This window comes from Rhamphochromis longiceps, linkage group LG15 (assembly GCF_057381845.1).
Source record: "Rhamphochromis longiceps isolate RC_006_pf linkage group LG15, R_longiceps_female_GT1.1, whole genome shotgun sequence".
In the NCBI taxonomy this organism is placed as follows: Eukaryota; Metazoa; Chordata; class Actinopteri; order Cichliformes; family Cichlidae; genus Rhamphochromis; species Rhamphochromis longiceps.
Window position 1 is genome coordinate 12025509 of NC_140571.1, and position 22561 is coordinate 12048069.

Sequence of the window (22561 nt, forward strand, 5' to 3'; positions counted from 1 at the left end):
TGTTTAACACCCTGCAGTGTTTAATCTGAAGGTTGCCTGGGCCCAAAGGTAAAGCATGATTAGACTAGAACAAAAACTGATGAAAGAAGGAAAAGAGAAAAAGGGGACAATCGGGTAGGATGAAAGGTGGTTTCAAAAAGTAAAGGGCTGGAAAAATAAAAAGGGAGAGGAACAGGAATAAAAGGGCAAAATATGAAAGACAAGAAAAAGGGACAGTGCTCGGGGAAAGACTGGAAAGCGAGAGATAACCAAACAATAAAGCCCGGCAACAAAAGGGGAATTGGAGAGTCTCGCTCCTCGGTGGTGTCCTACGGCGCCGATGACAACGCTGCGCTTCGGTTGAGGGTCAGAAATAAAAATAGGCAACGCTAGGTTTCTAATTAAGAATTCCCTTTTACATAAAAGTGACGCGAAACAAAGAAGCACACGTGCATGCACGCGCACGTAATAATTATTGAAGTCAATGCAAAGCTAAAGATGAGTGGATGTACTGAAAATACCAGCCAAAAGCCAAACACGCGCATTTAACGGGCAATCGCAGTCACCCGTGTTACGGAAGCGCCGACACCGCTGCCTCCTACAGCAGTTGGGATAATTTCTGTGACTGTGTGTCCTTACAAATCACCAGATGGAGTGCAGTGATAGACAAAGAGGCTTTGGTGAAATCAGCTGTAGGCAGAAAAAAGTAAATCTCGCAAAAAGAAAGAGGGGGAACAATAAACCACTCAAAACTCAAAGCTTTGAAAGGAAGGGGAATGAGAGTTAATTCGTTGCAGAGAGGGACGCGTGGCTGAGTGGGCTGCTTCACTGTAGTGGTCTATATAACAATGCCTTTAAAAAAATTTATTTGATTCAAAGTTACTAACGGGCCCACTGATGTGCAAAACAGCTGCTAGAACTACTGTGAATGGCATTCAGCTGCAGAACTGAAGCACTTAAGTGGACACTCATGACGTTTAGTCTAAAGTCAATTTCAGGGCAAGTAGGCTGGCTCTAATGATTATGCTTTTCACGTGTAACAATTCCCATCAGGGATGAATTCAGGATTGTTTAGCCAATAGTCAAATGTAACAGCAGACAGACTAAATGTAGGTAATTTTCCCAGTCAATTAGCGATACCCTTTAGGCTGAAATATAACAGTGCCTGCTGTAAACTGTTATTCAATTTACAGCAGGCACAAATGTTCCCCATTCAGGGCCAGGTTATTTATTTAAAGCACAGTAACTAGAGCAAGGTTTTACTGCATTAAAAAGCATATTACGTACATGACCCTGCTGAAATTGGATATATATAGAAGATGGCTTTATGGTGCACCATGAATATAAAACACTAACCAATCAAATAACAATGTATAGTTGATAATACATTACTTCTATTGATCTAAAGGCATTTAAATGTCCCTGTGCTGTTTGTATATGTAGTTTGCATCTGTTGCTTTGCAGTGAAAGTGTAAAAGTAAGAGAAAGCCCAACTTTGACTATGCACTAAATGTTCCCTTTCTGCTGTTAAACCCATTAGCCTTTCATCGAACCACCATCTTCCTCACTTCATTAATGCCCTGCATACATTCTGTGTCTAACATCTGCATTCTTTCCAGTTTGTTTTAGAGTTGGAAACGATAATGGCTTCTTCTCTTAAATAAGCCCGAGCGCAAAGCACAAAAGAGAGAGTGAGGAGGAGTAATGATAATATGTTTGTCCCGCATTACGAAAGCTTTGAGCGAAAATAAATCCACCTCTGTTTCTACTTTGCCCTGCTCGCCAACAGTTTTTGTCTTTCCATTCTTCGGTCCTCCTATTGAGAGCGGACAAATGCAGCTTTTGGGAGTCTTCAATAGCGTTTTGTCTTCGTCTGAAACTGTTATTCTAAGCATCAAGGTTGGTTGAAGGTGAAGTGTGGGAGCAGTGGTCCACATGATGCAAGCACATCAGCAGGGGATACAACCTACAACACAGCGAAGTTGCTTTATCTTTACTGCAGATTCTCAAAGGTTTTAACCATCCACCCCGTGTGCCCTTCCTCTGTTGTGCTGTAAATGCTGTAAATACTCTTTGTTTTTTAAAGAAGAATTTCCTTTTAGAAATCCCCAAACTATATTCGCTTCTGTTCACACAGCGTCTAGGGAATCTCTTTGCTCTCCACTTCCAAAACCTCCAAAAACACGTTTGTATAAGGTTTTTTTTCCTGCCACTTCAAATTGTTTTTGAAAATTTAAAAAAAACAAAAACAGCTTAAATCTTTCCATGCACGTATCCAAACCTATGATTTGGAAAATCTTAAAGATCTACAAATGTCTTACCAAAAACGATGCAAAACCCAGAAGTAATTCCCTCCGCAATGATGAGTGTGTGTGTTTCTATTTGAGCTCGGAGGGCATTTGAGCCGCAAGAGCAGCTCATTCCCGCGATTGGGATCTTAGTTGGGAACCAATACGTCCTTCAACTTGAAAGGCCTGCAGACAGAAGCACGAACACAATCGGGATCCTCTGCGCGCATGCTCCTCATCAGCTTTTCTCCCATTTCTTGTGATTTTCTTTTCACGGTTTGCCATGTTCTCATCTCCTTTGATTAACGATAGCGCTGTTGTTATCGCAGATCCTGAAAGCAAACACTCTCACTTTGTCATTGTTGGCACTCTAATCCGGTACGTTCTTTCTAAAGTCCTCTACTTCACACTAATCAACCACATTGTCTTTTCCCCCTCATTTCTCACTTCTTTTACTCTCCAAGAAACCTTTCTAATTTTTTTGTGTCTCCAGATCTCGGTGCAAAGATGTCAAAAGCTACCTGGTATTTATTTATTTATTTATTTAAAAAAGTGCTAGGCAAAGCAAGGTGAACAGTTTTCACTGAGGATTATAATGAAACCAAATATCTAATATGGATATCTGGAACATATTCACTTGTGAATTATCAGCTTCATGAACATTAAAATGGGTGTTACAATATATTATTAGACAAATCTCAAGTCCCAGACACTGGAAATTGAAATCTGTCCAACATAGTTGAATGGAAAACACGTAACCATGTAGAAAAATGCTGAAAATGACCAGCAGTGACTCACATGCTTCCTGTGGCTGAGCTGCTGTCTGTGGGTAGAGAGCCGTTGGAGCGTTCCATCTGAGCCAACCTGAGGAAAAAAACAAAACAAAACAAAAAAAACACCATCAGGGAAATTACCAGCTGAAACTAAACCATTTGAAAGCTGTCAACATCTCATTTAAATGCAACAGAGCATTAGAGCAACAGCGTCAACAAATTATATTAATGCCACAGTAGCAGACCAATTAAAATTTAAAGCATCTCGTGGAGTCCACAAGCATGTTAATGATAAAGATGCCACAGTTTGTTTGGGCTTTTTTTTGGTGCTTTTTGTTTTTAAGGGAGGAAATGGATTACATCATTGAGTGATTCTACTTTATGCATGCACAGTTTATATCCGAATGTATGGGATCAATGTTTGGATGAATATGTACGACATGCTATGGGGAAAACGTTTGTTTTCTTGATGACATATGCAGTCAAAGCAGCCATGCTAATGAGGCTGGTTCCCCACATCAAAGCCTGTCTTACACCAGTGTAAAAGGGGCAGATTAAAAATATAACCCACAATATTAAGAAGTTGATCTCTGACAGAATATACATTAAAAGGAGAAGCTATAATTCTAATATGAAATCTCATCAAAGTGTGCATATCTTCATGCGCATCCGTACGCTCCAATCTAATCTCTTGTGTGTTTTTATTACAGCTGAAATTGTAATTCTGGTGTCACTTCTTCAGTGAAACGATACCACCAGAAACAGTGAGCGAAGGTTAATGATGTGTAGCTAATGGAAGGTTACAGGGCTGCGTCACGAGAGTCATAATGAGTAAAGCTTTCTGCAGAAGTCCCGGAAAACTGCGGTTGGGTTTTGATACAGGAGATGAGATTTGGACCAATTAGAAAATCTTTTTAATGGCACAGATAGGATATAGCAAGTATATCAGTGGATCTTAGTATTAAAATGATTTTTAAAAGAACACGACAGAAATTCAGTCCAAGTGCAAAAAAAAAAAAAAAAAACTACTAAAAACATCAGTTTGTTGATGCTGTTAATGATTAACTGCAGCTCACACACTGTGCATACAGATGTGCTGATGTACACAGCAAGATAATTTGAAGCAGGCGGTTAAAAGCAGCTATCAGGCCAATCTGTTACTAGACTGATTTTAGCAACACATCTATAATGTCACCAGCTCATGTGGTGGGTGGCTGCATGCCACTAAATCCACTCAGCAAGCAGACATCGGCATCAAGCTGATATTTAATGTATGTCAACACTGTGATGGATTGTCACAAAGTTCAAAAAGAGCATATTAGGATTGTTTGTGCCTTCCCTGGCACCCAAGCATAATCTCCCTCTACCACAAACGCATTTCCCTCACTTTAATCAAGATTTGGAAAACATCAATAAATGTTGTATTTTTCTATTATGGATCTCTTGAAAGGTTCAGGTCAATTATTTTTTTCTATTTTTAAAGTAACAATGAAAAATCCAAACGTTATCGATTTTAATCAGATGCTTTGGTGCCGTCTGAGAAGAAAACTGGCAAACAGTATTCCGGTTTCTCTAATTTGTATGAAGCAAGTTTTAAAATGACACTTTCAGCACATAAATGAAGGCGAAATGCTTATTTTCGTCTCCAGTTTAGTTGGAACCATGCCATTTCCATCTTTCTGGGCTTTTTTGCCTCCCTTTCTTTTCTTTTGTCTCAGCTAGTAGGAGACATTTAATGTCCCTGACAATAGAGCCAGCTCAATTTCCTAAAATAAGCAACGGGGTACTTTGATAGATGCAGAATTTACTTTTTTTGTGTTTGTTTCCGAAACTGAAGAGCCATTTGAGACATGTTTTGCTGTGTAATGACACTAAAATACAAAAAGAAAAGAAAAGCTGTTCCATTACTTATGAACGCCTGCACTACACATGCATCTTATGGTACTAAAAACACATTATTTACTTAATTAGATCCCATTTACTGGAAATTACATTAGATAAATTATACATTTAAGAAACCACAATTGAATGTTTTCCCTAGCTTCCAAGCACCGACTGTTTCCGATTTATTCCATTTCTTTAGCTTGGAGAGATTTAATTTGGTTGTCACATCTGCATTTGTTGTTGCCCCTTTCAGATCATTATTTTAGTGCAGACTGAAGGGAAGTGCGGCCTGGGGGGAGGGAAAAGCATCTACTTAAACGCTGATGTCCATTAGATAAGGGTCCGCAGTTACAAGAATTCATAGAAAACTTTTTAAAATGGTCCTCAAAAAAGAAGCTGTTCAACATTTAAATGCAATTATCGATTCTTTACACACATGCTTCGTGGCATTTGCAATGAGAGGATGGTGACTGGAGAATCCAGTGCCTACCTGCTGGCATAGTGCCCTATCCTGGAATGGGTGTCGTCATGAGAGAGCTGAGGTGACTGGGACAGCCTGAAAATGAACGGGGTAATGGAGATGAATGAGATTCAGCAAGCCCACATAAGCTCATTAACACACTGATATTCACATGCGCGCACACACACACACATGTTCATGGACAGCCTAACAGCCCCTCATAACATCACCTAGAAAACAAATCTCATGGTCCTAGACAGAGAAATAGGAGAGCAGGATTATCTAAAGAGCGACTGGATGGTTTTTGACAGGCCTGCTGGGATCAGCAACTGAATGCTAGCTGGGTGCTCTAACAAGGAGAAAAAAGTGAGGGTGAGGAGACAGGGGGAGAGTTTTTTTGGTCCCATGCTCAGCCAGTGACTCAGGCAGGCAGGTGGGCAGGCAACATGCAGAGCAGTCATGGCTTAGTTGGTGTGAGGATGATGGGGGGAGATGAGTAAGTGAACAAGGGAGTAAAAGAGGCGGTGTTTTAAAGGCATTCCAGGCTGGAGACGAGGTGGTGTTTACTGGTGGCGTAGATACTCACTCATACTGCTCCGGACACATGCTGATGAGGGTGACGGGACTGTAAGAGAATCGGGAGGGGAGAGGGAAGGGAAGTAAAGGAACCACAAATCATTTCAGGGTCAAAAACCACTGAGCGGGTCAGAAACAAAACACACAGCAGGTAGAGGAAGAAGTGGAAGGAAAAAGTATGTCCAGCTGCTGAGCGCCTGGATTCAGCACACGAGAAGTTTGCCTTTAGGGCTTTCTTCGACTTTCAGATTCTGTCACTGTTTGGTTAGTTTTACTCAGCAAAAATACTTGTTTAGCTCTGGGTAAATCAAAATCAAAATCAAATACATCCTTTCAAAACTGTCAACCATATCTACAGAGTCTGACTGATAGAAAGCACTGAGCGCAAACTTCCCCCGTGTGCACACAGGAAAGGCGTGTAAAACAGTGACCAACATATCTAAATATACACCGAATGTGGCCGAGACTATCTCTCGTGGAGTTATCTTCAATCTGTTTCAGAACTAGACTTGGAAACAGTTTGGAAAAAGTGAAAATGGGCAGCTGGATCTGTCAGTAACACCCTGTAACACAAACAATGGTTGTGTGTGTCTGAAAGATCTCACACACAACGGGTTAATGATGCAAGTTGATTTTGCTGCAGTCACACACATCTCATTAAATTGGTTTCACAGTTGCTCCTGCATACAGAATGATATGGCCTAAATTCATTCCCTTTTCTCATTTATTTCCTGCAGGATTTACAGAAATAGCAAGCCAGGAAAAAAAAAAAATCAGTACAGTAGAACCTATTTCCTGGTTAATCTGCTATTGAGTCCAATACAATATGTTATATAAGGAGAACTAAAAAAAACAGTGCAATAAGCACACAAACGAAGATACGGGTCATCGAGTTTTGCTAATAAAACACTGATGCAAGTCTTTTAAAGTTTCTGCTTTCCAGCCCACAATAACTGCTGCTATTTTTAGCGACCCAGAACACAAAATTGTCATTTGTAAACAAACGGGACACCTTCTAATCCCAAGAACACAAAGAAATGTGCCGTTTTCACAAAGGAGGCTGGCTAGAAATTGTTAAGATAACAGTTGAGGTTGACGTTCTGTTGCCTTGCGCTTTTGTTCCCACATTAAAGCAAAGAAAATCAGAGGGAGACGTGAGGCACGGTGGTTATGTTTCTCACAGCGGGGCAGCCAGCGTAGTCACACTTCTGTAGCTGTGAGGAGAATTCAAAATGTAACAGGAGATTCAGACAGAGGAGAGGAGAGAGAGAAAAAAGACGAGATGGGGGTCGGTATGGCAGGCTGAGCTAACTTCTTGGAGGCAGTGCTGCAGCATTTTACACACCCCCGCCTAAATCTTTGCCTGGAGGAATACTCGTTGTGCTCATCTCGCCTTTCAGGAGACCGACATTAGTCTTTAGCTCTGCAAAGATAGATAGCTTTGCAGATTGCAGATGTGTTTCCTTTCATACATATCTCTGCAACCTCTATTCAGTGAGAAAACTTCACTCTTTAGATGAACTCTGGAAATAAAGAAAACAAGGGGGGGAGAAGCTGCTGCCTGCGAGTTTGCTGCAGACAGAGGAGAGCTTAAGTTTGACCAGGTACCAAAGCAAATCATTTTGAATACAATTTGGTGCCATTTACAATTAAGAAATACAGACAATTTCTCTCTTTACTCTTAAATTTAACAAATGTTTTTATATTTATCAAACTAAAAAACTAAACATTTAGTCTGATTTGATGTTACAATTAAAAAAAAGTGTTTGTGTTTTTAGCTGAAGAGTATGTAAATATCTGGTTTTAACTGTATATTTGATGATGTTGGTGTTTGGCTTGATTGTCAGCACACAGAGGGAGAGAGAGGAGAATGAGGACAGAACAGAGATGGAACAAGAACCAGGTGAGACAGACCTGTTAGTCAAATGGTTGTTTACCAAAACTCATGAGAACATGTATCCAGTACCTAGTGTTTCTTCTTAGATACCATTTGTTACTTTTCAAATTCTATATTTATTAAGTTATGCAGGCTTGTTTGCACAACAAGGCTAAATAATTACATAAACTTTTCTCAATCTAAATAGTGGACTTTGGTAAATTAAAAAATGAGTGTAGTGCAGGTCTGTGATGATTTTTAGTGCTACTATCATGTAGTTCTGATTCTGGTTCTGTCTTGGTTAAGTCCTAAGTAGTCCTGATTTTGAACTGTTGTAGTCCTGTTTTAATTCCGGATCAGTTCTGGGTCTGGTTGAATTGGGGTTTAGTCCATGTGTCTTGATACAGCCCCGACTTTGTTCTGCCTTGCTGCTTAATTAAAAACCTAGTTTAAGGTGTCCTGCATATGTGATATATATTTTTTTCCTATGTGAAGTCATTCTTTTTTTAACAAAACTCAAAACAGAGCCTATTAATCTTTCAGTCATTTCTACCCTCACTTAATTTCCTTTCGCTGCTCAGCTCTCACACAGTGGCTCAGCTATGCTCCAATCCCTCCTGTGCTGTGCGAAAGCAAAAACACAAATATGCCTGACACCCGTAAACGAAGCAGCATCTGGCTGACTTTTTTCGTCTCGGTCTTTGTCTCGATACCCTCTGATCTTGGTCTCGGTTTAGGCGGTCTCGACTACAAGTCTAATTCAAAGTCATGTAAATCACCTTTAGTTTGTTCTTTTCCTCAGTTTAAACATCAGCAGGTCATCTTGTCTATATATGTGAACTAACAAGAGTTTGAACAGTTGTACCTAACAAAGTATAATGTGTATGTGTTAGTCACCGTAGGGAAATTACTCCTCTGCATTTAACCCATTCACCCAGTGAAGCAGTGGGCACCAGTGCCACCAGTGGCCACCAGTGCAGCGCCCGGGGAGCAGTGTGTAGGGATGGTTCCTTCCTCAGGGGTACGTTCAGTGGATTCAAACCCCCGACCTTCCGATCATGGGGCAACCACTTTACCTACTGAGCTATCCCCCTTCCCACTGAGTGGCCACTGAGTATTTAAAAATAGCAAACATATATATAATAAAACAGTTTTTTTCTTAATGTAATTAATATAAAAACTATTTTACTGCCATATGACAATAGAAAACTTTTCCTTTTAAAAGTCTGCTATTGATTTATCCTTGTCAAATCATTCCATTAAAACTTTTAGTTATATAAGAAAATTCTCCCACAAGCTTTCAAATCCACATTCAAAACCATTAACCTTCCTGCGAGACCTAATACAACAGAGACTCATCTGCTCCATCTAGTAAGGTTGGGTGAAAAGCAAAAAAACCTAACACTGAGTGGAATACCATTTGAATGGTTCTTTCACATTATCAAATATAGCTGCGACGAATCAAAAATCCTATCTGCTGTGAAATGAAGCAAAGATATAAGTGGGAGGTGAGAGTAGGTGGTGTTTTGCTCACTCTCAAGGTGGAGAGAGTGGGTGGAATTAAACAAAAAAACAAAAAAGAAACAATGTTACACGAGTGGAGAAGAGGGAACGCGAGAGAGCGAGTGCATTAGTGAGGGCGATTATTCAGCAGACAATCTAATTTTGCAAAACAAAACAAATTGGAAATTAAAAACTGTATATTTTAAAATTGTAAACAAGCATTATCTTACTGCAACAAACATGACTGCAATTGTTCTGGTGTTTACCTAATCTGTATTAAAGCTCTTATAAAGCAGGAACCCAGACCTTGTTCCAATTACAGAAAAATCCATTTCAATTTAGGTCACGGTATTCATTTTTATGACGCAGAGATGGCAGAAGCCACCAGACTGTGACAATACAGAGCTAAAATGAACAGGAGCATTTCTTAACACTGGCTATGTTTGGGCCAGATCTTACAGGCGGTTCAAAAGCTGCTTTCTTTGCCTGTGGCGATACGTGGATGGCCCGCTGATCACAGATGAGACCTAATGCTGTAAGAGAGACAAAATGATGAGCATGAAATAGCCCTAAATTTCTTTAAGTCTCCATTCGCTTCTGCCATATTTTGAAAAGTTCCCTGCATTTCGCTGTAATTTCACTACCTTTTAGAGACATTTATCAAACCAGAAGCTCTGCAGGAGTCATTTGTCAGAGAGGAAGAGAAGTGAAAATGGAGCGAGGTGGGAGGTGAGGAGGACAGGCAAGGATGGGAGGGATGAAAGCGGTACGGCAATCCATCTGAACGGTGACTGCGCACGAGTCGGGGAAAAATTTATTGAGAGAGAACAAGTGACTCATTGTGTGTGCATACGTGAACAGCGCCGAGAGTTGTTTTGCTTTAAAAGATGCAAAAAACTACATGGTTCAACGGAAATGAATGTTGCATTAGGAGTGAGTGAGTGATGGCACATTAAAAAAATACTAACAAAGAAAAACAAAGGAAACAACGGGGGGACGTTTTATTTTATTGTGAGTCTCTTGTTTGAAGGGGCAGTAACTCAGACAGCCTCCTGGAAGGTATGACGTAGGGTATCTACATAATATGGGCCTAATTAAATGGCTCTTTTCAGTAGGATTTAAGGCTGGTAGCAGAAGGGACATAAATTAGACATAATCACTGGGCCAGTGCTGCAGACAAAGGATCCACAGTGCACCCGCTTGAATTCAATTGGTCCATTTCTAAGAATTAAGAAAAAGAGTGTTAGTGCTAACTGTTGCTTATGCAGCGAACACCACAGTTCTGTCCCTTACTGAAGGATAGTCCAAAGCTCTGTGGAGGTTGGCTGTCTTTTGCACATCTTTGTGAATTCATAATTCTATCAATTTTGATAAGATGCAGATAACTGCAGACACGCACTGCTGCTGTAGCTGTCCCCTGTCCTCCTTTGAACATGTTGTTGACTATCTGAGCAAATAATCCCAAATTTAGATGAATGGAGTGAAAGACTAAATGCATGTTTGAGCTTTGAGTTAAGTCTTTGCTGGATTTTTTCATATTTCTTAAGGACATGACTTTCAGTGACTGTTCATCTTTTGAAGATTGCTTTTCAGCCCTGCTTTTGTCTCCCACTTGTCCGGTGTCCTTAATTTATTTATTTTTTTCCACAGACACAGTTCACACTATGCCGATAGCTCTTTGGGAATCACTTTGTTGGTGCAAAAATACTATTTTATTCCTGTCAAACTCTGTTATCTTTGCCATTTTTCATAAAACGAACTAAAGAAATGGGAACAAATTATATGTTTTCATGACAGGCTGCAAGTGAAAAAGTGCTTAAAGATAGAAAAGTACCAATTTTAAATTCTAAGTTGTGTGTAGGCGCCTCAGTGTTTCATCCTTTGTTTGTTAAGCCACTCAGCACTGACATATGAATCATTCAAGCATTAAAAAGGCACCTAAATCAAACAGAAAAACCAAAACATTGAAAATGGCCAGGTTGCAGGACTGGACTGAAAATGAGTGAAATAAGCAAAAGGCAGCCAGTGTCAAAGAAAAACTTTCAAAGAGCTTCAGAACCCTGGAGAACTGATACTCAAGACCACTATAATGAAAGTGAAAGAAAGTCTGTCTCCTTGAAAGCAAAATATAAAGAAATGCTGGGGGGCTCAATGCCCTCAAAACAAGACTCTAAGAACTTTAATGGTGTTTTTATGCTTGCGGCGTCTACTACATGATGTGCCGTCAAACTCTATGCGTGCCACCATATTTGGGACACTTTGGCTAGTCATGCACCAGATTACAAAAATCAAGCTGCTGCAGCTGAGTTGAGGGTACAGTCGGTATCAGGTTTTATCACCATTTTAATGTTACTCCAGCACTGAAGCTCAGAGATATACAGATATACACTGGGACATGTTGCAACAGTTTGAAAACTTGAGACTATATCAGTGCTTATGTGGTGGAATTGTCAGTGTGTCTTCTTATGCCTTCCTACACCTTAATGGTAGCACAAATAGAAATGCCAGCGTGAGGATATTGCATCGCGCGTGGAGGGTTAACTTGCTGCTTAATAGTCCTTAACAACAGTGTGGACACACAAAACATCCTTTAAGGGTTATAGCAACTATGGAAAAGTTTTTGTGATCCAAAAGCACGTATAAAAAACCTTATGGGTTACTTACGTTTCCATGTTGTCGCCCTCTAAAACCGTCTGTACTGGTAGGTAACCTAGCCGTGGATGTTTGGCGAAGTACTTCTTAGATCGGAATTTGTTCTTCAGCACTTTGGTGAAATCACGCATGTCCTCACCTGATGTCGTCTGTAAGAGGAAAAAACATAGATGGGCAGGGGGTCGCTTATTATTTATTGTAGTGTGCAATGAGTTCAAAGATTTCTACAGTCTCTTCTGCACACATAAGCATTTGCGTGTAAGAGAATGTGTTTGCTAATTAGATACTTAGCAGAGGTGCGCTTTCCGCCACGCAAGCAACCAGTAAATTACCAAACGGGTTTGACCACAGGGAGAGAAAATCCCTTCCAAAAGATGCAGACAACCACTGCTAAACACACACACAGGGGCACGCGCGCGCGCACACACACACGCAGGCAGGCAAATACACAGCTCCTACAGTTGACAGATATGCATAAATGAACAGACTCTATTGAGTTCACTCGGCTTATTGACTAATCCACACAATTTAGGATGGTAGCCTGAGCAAACCAACAGCAATTACAGAAGAGTTATACTAAAGCTGGAGAAAAATTTGTGCATGTGTGTAAGCTCCTTCCTGTGAGGATTGAGAGACATGCATTTTTTATTCTACTGCCTCTATTACATTGGGGGGGGGGATATAAGACCCCAGTTGGAAACGAGTCAAGACGTTTCAATAACATGACCAGACAGGCAATCGCAGTCAAACTGAAACACAATATTCTCTTAGGACAGTTCAAAACTTTGAAATTACGGTAATCAATACATCACGCCCCAAAGTTGTTTAATATCCCTGACAAAGACAATGAGAAATATGAAGACAGCACTCCCATAAAAATCATAAGCTAATAAAAAAAATACAATATTGTGGCCATAAAATAAACAGTATGACAAAGATGAGAAAACAATCTTATTAAATGACCGCAGTGAGTCTCACCAAAGCCGCTATAAATCTGTAACTCTCTGCAAAATGCGTTTATTATTCAATATGGACTTAATATTTTCAAAAGCATAAAACTGAAACACAATTTGGTTCGAGCATGGGGAGACACACAAGTATAATTACATATCATGCTGATGGTTTTTTGTGTTTGTTTTTTTTGAGGGAAATAAAGAAAAAAACAATTAAAAAAAGTCTGACTTTTACTACACAGGTGCAGATAAAGCTACGCTGAACTGTGAGATTTAAAATGAGACAATAAGGTGATCCACAACTTATTATTTTGTCAGAGATCTATATCTCTCAGGTTGAAACAGCAAGATCTGGGTGATTTCCTCTCAGTCCTCACTGTGCTGAGGTTCAATAAAGCTCTGTGGAGATGGATATGTAGCGTTTATGAACCTGGAGTTGAGTTTTGGGGCTTTACACGGGGATTTGAGTCAAAACTTTCAAAGTTTCTCTTCGTGATCTTTTATTGATCTGGCTGTAAGCTTTACGTCAGTGTTTGAGCAAAACACAGCTTCACCATGTTGTGTTGTTCTTGTACTTAGCCCCATCCACTCTTTCTTTCTTTCTCCTCACACATTTCCCTTGCTGAAAAACCTGTGGATACTATGCTGCTGTCACATCCTTTCAGACACATGCACGCAAACTGAAAGTTGCAGCTGTTATAGCAGACACGAATCTGAATACTCTGGCTGACAACTTAAAATATTCATTTAATCTTTGTTTTTTGTTTTGTTATTGCACTTTTCAGGCTGCTGTCATGAAAAGAGATCTCTGCAACACTGATTACTGTCCCTCTGGCAAGATCTGCCATCATATCTCTTGCATGAGCGTGGCCCCCTTGAGTTCACAATCATATCTAAGTCTGTCTTGTTCCACTGCATGGGTTGTTGGGCAACCCGTGAAGTACCTCCCTTCGCTTTGGCTCCAACAGAGGTAGAGGTGGATATCCACAGATCAATCTTAGTCAGAGTTTCAATTATCTTTGCTGTATTTGATTTGCATTTCATTTACATGTGTGCAAATGGCCGAGAAAGACCTCAATAAAATCTCCTTTGATGTTAAGAAAAAATAAGAAAAGTGAAAAGGGAAAAAGCCTTCCCCCCCCCCCCCATTTTTATTTTCAGTGAAGGGAATCAGTAACCTCTTGAGTGATTACCCGGTAGCTGAGTACTAATAATTAACCAACAGATTAAGTGTTTGTTGCTGCAGCACAGCTGAAAGTAAAAAAATAAAATAAAATAATGTTTTTTCAAAGTCAAGTCTGTCAGGCAGCTGCTGGGCATTTTAACTCAGGGAAGAGTGATCACTGCTCCCTACAGCTACTCCTCCAAAGTCAATATCTATCCCATTTAGGAAATTGAAAAAGCAAATTAAAAGACAGAAATGAGAAATGTCGAGAGAAACTCGAGTCACTCAAAGTATGACGTTAAGCAATACTGAAAAGAGTCAGCCCACAAGTGTTAGATCCTAATTGAGGAGAAGAGCAACGTTCAATTTTGCCAAGCTCCCGTTTTTCCAATATTCATCTCTAGCTGTGAAGTGAAATATTTTTGGCTTGGAAGGATAAAAATATAACCTTGAGTATTTTACCATTTGTACGTTCGGAATTAAGCCAGGGGTGTTTCGGGAGGGCTGATTGAGAAACAAGACAAAGGAATTTAACAGCATGTGAGGCGACAAGAAATTCTGCAGTTGACAGAACCTAGTTTAAAGGGAAAAAAAAGAGGTTAGTTAAAGCCTAGATGCTTCAGATTCACTAAATGTGTCGTCAGTATAACGTGATGTGAACAAGTCTGTTTGTGTTTTGATTCGGGCTGTTTCAAATCTACGTTACATCCGATACGTTTGCCTCTTGTTGTGCCCTCTGATACACGCAGTTTCTGATTTCTCTGTAAAATGCCAACCACCTTCAGCACGTTGGGTGACTGCCAAGGTATTATGCACATTAAATGCTGTCTGTCAGTTTCATTAGAAAATTCATACACTAAATACTTACCAGTAACTTCCATTAATCATGCTACGTTACCATTCTCCTCATGTATATGCGGTATCATATAAAGATTTAGGAACTGATGCATTTTCATACTTTTTAACTCTAGACTCCTCCTGCCCTAAACCCTACCCAATACTTTAGAAGTGAACCTATCCTGAGTCTACAGCTTGATCTATCACAATTTCTCACTGAGGCTGCTGTGAACGTCAGAGAGAAACTCCCAGCAAAGTTCAAAAAAATTTCCTCCCAGAAGAGTGCAGTCTACTTTAGCTGCAGATGAATGCAAATGACTTTCAAACAATGCACGTTTAATAAATAACTCTGGTTGAACCCAGACAAAGAAAACCAGAGAGTAAGACATGACTAGAAGATTAAAATAACAGCATGCATTAAGTGCAAAGAAATTGGAAATGAAAATATGTATGAATGTGCTGCTGTAATACTTCGGATTTCCCTTAACGGGTATTAAAAAAAGGACATGAATATTCAAGGAGTGGGAAGAGTGTGAGTCAGTGATTTATGACATCAGGCACGGAACGGTTTTAATGAAAGATGGGTTAGGAGGTAACCAAAGCCTGAAGTCTGTCTGAACCCCGAATTCGTGTGCTTTCATTAAATGGATGAGTGGAATGTGTGAGCATGTGGAAAAGAGATATGAGATGAGTTAGTGAGCAACGTCTGTGTGTGTGTTACTTTCTTACCGGTGTGCAGTACTCCACCATTGGGTAGTTAAGCTTGTGACCCTTGGCGGTGCGCCCAGAAAAGAAGCAGCTCTGACACACGTCGTAGTTGAAATGCTTCAGACTGCGATACCTAGAGACAGAGAGAGGGCGAGGTGAAAAGTGAGATAAGTTGAGATGGGACGGTGTGTGTGTGTGTGTGTGTGTGTGTGTGTGTGTGTGTGTGTGTGTGTGTGTGTGTGTGTGTGTGTGTGTGTGTCACTTTCATGTCTTCAGGATATGTTTCTGGGTGTGTGGGCACATATACACCACTACAACACGACTCCTCTCCAGGCTACTCCGGAGTCACCTGGAGAGCTGCTGTTTTCCAGAGTCACTCCATCAACCTTTGCTGCATGAATATGTTTATGTGCACACAAAAGTACATTCACGTGCACATACACACACACACACACACACACACACACACACACACACACACAAAATGTGCTGACAGAGCGACAGACAGTTGGATTTTCACCAAAGCACAACAATGTGACAACAACTGTTGGGATGTTGTCCTCAGCAGCAGCTGTAGCCAGAAGGCCATTTAACAGCTAAATTGAGACAGGAGCCATTCAGACATAATAGCTTAAGTCTTTTATCTTTCTCTCCTTTCCAGCTCTCCCAAGGTTAGCTGACTGATGAGCTACGAAAGAGAGCTATATATCAAAGGATGCAACAGTGCGCATGACACCTCCAAGTCAAATTTGCCATTATGTACTGACACATAGCATATTACTGTTAAGGGGATGGGGGTGGGGTTTGAGTCACCTTCACTTAGAAGGTGTTGAGATGGCCCTCATTTAATTCGCCAACTTTGGGTAACCAGCAAACTTGTATTGTTTGGTGATCTCCTTTTTGCTATTGATCAATGTAGGATCAACTCAAGCGGTGGGAAACCCCCCCCCCCCCCACAAAAACCCAACAGCAACAGCAGCCTTGGTGATAACTGATTAGCGTTTAGCATTATTGCCTCTTCAGTTACGTACTGGTAATTTTAAGCCCATGCTCTTGGTTGTAAATGTTCCTTGAATGGCCGATTAATGGCTCAGTCTCAAAACATTAACCTCCTAGGACCTGGCGTCCACATATGTGGACATCACATTTTGGGTTATTTAGACCAAAATACTCAATTTTGGGCCTGATATCCACTTACGAGGACATTATACTGCTACTGTTCTATCAGAATTTTAAACAAATATCCTCATATGTGGCTCTTATTTTTCATAAAAACTAAAATAATCTGGTAATTCTTTGTTTTTACATTCATCGGGCCCCAATATGCCCAAATATCAAAGAGAAATTAAAAATGCATGCCGTGGAAGAGTTCGGGTCTTAGGAGGTTAAAGTAGGACGGTAACCTCCTTCAAATTAGGGGGGAAAAAAAGACTGCATTTAGGTTTTTGCAACTGCCGACTTATTCCAAGTAGTTGCAGTGACTGGCTGGTCGGACAGATGTTGGGGGTTTTGCACTTTGGATTGAAGGATATTGCACAGGTCACCCTAGTGGGAGACAAATTGTCTCCAAACTCAGTCCAGCTCAGTGGCTAATCACTCAAAGACAGCGTGGCAAAGGTTCCCAAGTAACTGACATCTAAATTATAAACACACATTACAAACAGAGCACAACTCTGTCGCTTGCAGATAAACTGCTGTCCTGCAGCAACTTTGTCACTAATTGTGGAATTTCGGCTTTAATCCATGAAGTTCCGCCTGGTCTCTGTATGCAGGTAATTAATGTAAATTTCTGTGTTTGTAGACAGGAATAAATCTGTAATTTTCACAGGTTTATCTAAGTTAATTGCCGTTTTTTTGTTGTTGTTTTCTTTCTTTGGGGGGGGGGGGGGTGTTCTGTTAATACCTTTGGTATTAAGGTTGTTATCAAGTTGTTATCTTCTTTTTGGGGAAAAAGAAAAGTACTTAGAAAACCAATGTGAATAACTATTTTCCACTTAACCACAAATATATTAATTTAATCAAACCATCCATCTATAAACTAATTAGTTTACGATTCATTCCGATTCTTATTATTACATTTTGAATTTTTAGCCCCACAAAATATGTAAAGCCTTTGGGCTCCCAAGGATTTTGCTGTAACAAAGTGTGATGACTGCTGTCAGAATCAACAGTGCAAGAAAAAAAAAATACATGCAAAGTACCAAGAGTGCAAATACGACTCAGTGGCATATAACCTATCTCACTAATTTGCAGAATTGAGTTAACATACACCCAGTCAAATCAAACGTATATGTCGACCCTCCTCATCCGAGGCTAATTTTAAACCTACTGATATTCTGAAGAACATGAAAAGTACTTGAAACCCAGTTGGTGCCATGTCTCAAGACCACACAAAATGCCTGCTATGCATTTTTCCTCCCCTTTCATTCCTGCTCCCTGCCTTTCCTTCCCACTATCGCGCTCTCTCATCGATCAATGACACAACTTGGGAGATGTGTGCTTCATCAAATGCCTGAGCGTATTTCTCTTTCTGCTGGCAAAGCAAGGTATCCGAAGGAGGCAATCCTGCCACCTAACCTTACTTAGAAAGGTGGGGTTATTACCATCTCCGGCCACACAAAAAGCATTTCCATCATGCTGGCCAGTGGAAAACCTGAATTTTGTTTTGAAATAAATAAACCTGTTGATCTTTCGCTACCTGTGATTACTCAGTAAGAGCAGTAGCCAAATAAAAGACAGGCAATATTTACAGCACGTGTTTGTGTGTGTCAGTACTGCACAGGATCACTGCCAGTTGTTAGCTGGGTGATCAGCTGTTTAAAATTTTTGAGAATCTGGTGGTGAGCTACCTGTTTGTGTGCTACCTGTTTGTGTGTATGAGGATGTCATTTTGTTTGTGAGTACTTGTGCAAGCTCCACTGCAAACCTCCGGATGGTATTTAGTCAGTGGTGTATCAGCTGCTGACATTTAGATAAATGCCTGCCCTCCAGAGTAGACCTGCCCTTTATGCTCAACCAGGAGAAAACAATGCAGAACACTTCTAGATTTGCTGTGTGTGTGTGGAGCCTGTTACAAGTTGCAGACTTTATCACCTTTATTTATTTGGCATGTTATGCAAATGCCGACCTGAATGCTAAATAGGAATATGTGTATTTACCTGAAGCCAACAATAGGACACTCCTTGCAGATGTTACACTTGGCCTGATGTTTCGCCGTTTCTGCAGCAGCCACTCTGTGCAGGACAGGAAGCCAAACCATGGACTGAGGCTCCAGACGCATCCAGTCAATGAACTCTCTGGGCTTTAGCTCTACCTTATTGTTTACCTGGACATTTAAAAAAACAAGGGGGCAGGATTAAGAATTAGGCTTTTAAATCAAAGGTTTATCAATCATATGATTTACAGTTCAATAAAGGTTCAGCAATGAGAGCTGATAAAATATAAAAGGCACTCTCTGCAGCATGGGAGAAAAACACGCAGACCAGAAATAACTAACAGGCAATAACTTCTGACTTGTTACCAAACACGCAATAAAGACGCAGACAAATTTAAGATGACCGTACATATTAAAGTGATGAGTCCCTGCGGCTCGTTAAGGCCTTGAATTGTGAACCAAGACTAAATAACTTTTATGAGCTCTTTATTCGTGTTTATTGGTTGAAATATCTTACAGTAAACAATGATTGATTTTAACACCCTCTCTGCCCTACATACCCCATAGTTGCACTGTTAGATAACAGCATTGTTGCTCTGTGCAGATACCTTTGAAAAATGCTCTTAAACTCCTACTCATAAGTGCTGCTTTATACTTTTGGGGGTGTAACGTGTACAGTGCTATGCATGAAAACTGCAGAGTAAACAGTCTGCTTATCTCCTGTTTCAATAACTTAAGTTCTTTATTAGCTTAAAAGAACTTAATCAAATGTTTTAAATGATTCCAACAAGTGCCGTAATCCAACACAGGAATGTTCACAACATGTTTTTCAGCTGGATCTTTGCTCATCTGCAGAAAATAATGAACCCAATGGAAAAGTCAACACATGAAGCAAAGCTTTGACATGGCTGCTATTACTGCAAAACAAATCAAAGGCAACCTTTCCATCATGCCTGACACACAAAAGGGCAGCAAAGGGCAGAATGCATTTGCAACAAGAAGAGCAAACAATCAAAAGGAATAACATTAGTAAATGTCTTTGTGTGTTTCCTCCTGATCCCTTTTCAAGGCTTATGGTGTGCAGGACTATCCGGTTGTTCAGTGATGACGCGACGAATCCTACTTCCGGGTCTAAAGTAGTCTGCGTTTAATATGGCTTTTGTGTTGTTAACATGTTTAATGTTATGTATTTTCTTCTATTTGATCTCAAAAAGCTCCTAAAACAGTCAGTGATCCCTGTTGACCTCCCTCGGCTTTTATTACCGCTAATCATTTATTTAAGCTCAGTCTTTAAAACCTTAGGATGTAACTACAGCCCAGCCTATGCAGCAGTATATGAATGACTAACCTCGTATTGTGGATGGATTATCTCAGTTGTTCTCCTGGCTGAAGTTTGGTCCTTTTACAGCATCCTGCCATGCGATTACATTTGTTCCTGACCACCGAGAACACTCACGGTAACTTTTATCGAGTGGAAAAAAAGTTAGCTTGTTTATATTATGCTAACATAGCTGTGTCGCTAGCGGTCACCTAGCACATCATTATATACCAGCTAGCCCAACTTAAGTAACCCTACAAACGTCACTGCTGTTTAGTTTTCCGTCTTCATTTATGCTGGAAGTGATAACAGAGCTGTACGTTTTAATTTGTTTCCAAAACCCCGCAGTCAGGACATGCTATATTGTATTTAGATAGAAGCTAGCGAGCTAACTCCCTGCTAACTTCTAACTCCGTTAAATGTCATAAATTCCGTTTTCATGGATGCCTGGATGTTAAACTCAATTCTTACACCTGGTAGAGCAGAACGCTGATCATTTTATTAAAGATGAAAGACTTTAGACAGTTTTTCAACTCTCAGTAATGCCATAGTGATAGTTTGATATATGGACCTGCAGCGGAGTTTAGACCCAGACACGGCTAGTGACGTCAGACTGAACAACCGGATACGGCATCTCGACTTCATTTACATATACTTCTGAAAATAAATTCCAGCTCAAATTTAAACCAAAGAAATCCTGTTCTGGCTGGACTCTCAATGTAAGCAGTGTCAGGATGTCTTTACCTTCTTTCAAAGCTTTTGTTTTACTGAACAGAATATATATTTTTTTTTTACTTCTACTCAAATCAAAGTCAGGTTTCTAAGCTTTTTTTCCTTCACCATCCCAAAGTTTAAACTAACAAAATAAAGGTATTGTGGAACAGTAACACTTAATTTAAAATTATCTGTGGAACAGATAGAAAAAGGATAAATTTCAACAAACAAAAAGCCAAATATCCCCGTTTTCTGCTTCAAATGCCAATCTAAAAGGGAAATATTTGCACTGTTTATAGGAGTGTGGTGACAGAGAAAAACCCTATCCTTCCTGACTCTTGTAAATATGTCTGCGGGCCTTAAAACCCCTTAATATTATCTAAATATGTGGTTGATAACCTTTAAAGGGAAAACAGCTGAATACTTAGCTCACTGATCAAAGACAGGACATATTGACATGTGGCATCATTGATTTTATCAATCAAAACTGCCTTCAAATTATCCCAAAAAGCCATGGTGTACTCATTTACTCTCAGCCTTTCCCATTTATCCTAACTGTGTCATAAATGCAGACGACGATACTGTAAATCAGCAAATATCTACACTGGATATTGGTGAAGCTCTAGTTTAAATGCATTGTATCGGTGGCTCTTTTTACTCAATTATAATCTTGTAAATAATAACATGCTCCATGTAACATATATATCATTAACTGCAGGTAATCAAAGAAAGCTATATTTTGGTATTCTTTATGAAACTCTGGTTTTACACTGACATTGTCTTTAAAGTACTAAAGTGAGGTTTAACTTTAAAAAAAATTAACCTTGGGTTTGGTAACTTAATGTTTCTGAGGCAGGTTTGGGTTTTTTGGGGTTTTTTTAATTGAAGGCAGCTTTTAAGATTCAGATTCATAAATGAGAACACATCCAATTAATTCCTCACCTTTATGACTTCTCAAATGGTCTTTAACGCTCCTCCACTCTTTCATTTGATCTTCCCATGCACCACCTCTCCATCTCTCCTTTCCCATACATTAGTCTGATCTGCACCTTCTCTCCCTCCTACTTACCATCTAACGGCAGAATTATAGCACTTACAGATTAATTGCTGGGTGTCTCGAAGGATGACTAGATAGATGGACGGATGGATAAATGAAGGAGAGTAACAAAGGAATGGCGAAAGAGGCTATATTTATGGCGGCGCAACTCATTTATCACAGACCCCATTAAAGGAAATGGAATAAGCGACTGCCCTGTCACTGATGGGGCTGACTGACACACAGGTGGCATGGGGCTTTGCTCGTCCATGTGTATGCATGTGTAAATAAAAGAGAGAGTGTGAGAGTTTATGTCTGCCTGGTTTCCACTTGCCAACCCGGCTGGATGATTGAATGATTAATGAGCAACTGGACTACAGCTGGCACAGCAATTCACGACCAAGTTTGTGAGCAATTTATGTCCATATAAGCTAGTGTGTGCACTCATGCATGTATATATCTCCTTGTGGATATGTGCGTATTATTATGACATCAAGGCGAGGCAGCAAGGTGTTTGCCTCTTTGCAAGATTTCGAGAAGAAAACAGAGGGAGAGATAAAGTTTAAAACTGCCTCCCTCTGCTATTTTGGGAGGCGCGCGGCAGGAAATCAGTGAATTTTATAGCTTCCTAATTTTAATGTTTGGCTCCCATTTATGACCACCGAAGCACGAGCCAGGGGGAGGA

General features: G+C 40.1%; 1 protein-coding gene across 5 annotated transcripts in view; it reads right to left on the reverse strand.

Annotated features, from left to right (window-relative positions):
• Window positions 1–22561, reverse strand: part of utrn (utrophin) — a 196681-nt gene that overhangs the window by 16307 nt on the left and 157813 nt on the right. For 4 of the 5 annotated variants that reach the window (XM_085383072.1, XM_085383075.1, XM_085383071.1 and 1 more), the window contains 6 exons: window positions 18813–18979; window positions 15676–15787; window positions 12004–12140; window positions 5971–6009; window positions 5415–5480; window positions 3066–3131 (listed from right to left, as the gene is read on the reverse strand). In XM_085383072.1, coding sequence (XP_085239198.1) covers window positions 3066–3131; window positions 5415–5480; window positions 5971–6009; window positions 12004–12140; window positions 15676–15787; window positions 18813–18979 — 587 coding nt within the window. The remainder of the gene's footprint in view (window positions 1–3065; window positions 3132–5414; window positions 5481–5970; window positions 6010–12003; window positions 12141–15675; window positions 15788–18812; window positions 18980–22561) is intronic. The other variant, XM_085383073.1, reaches the window with a different exon arrangement.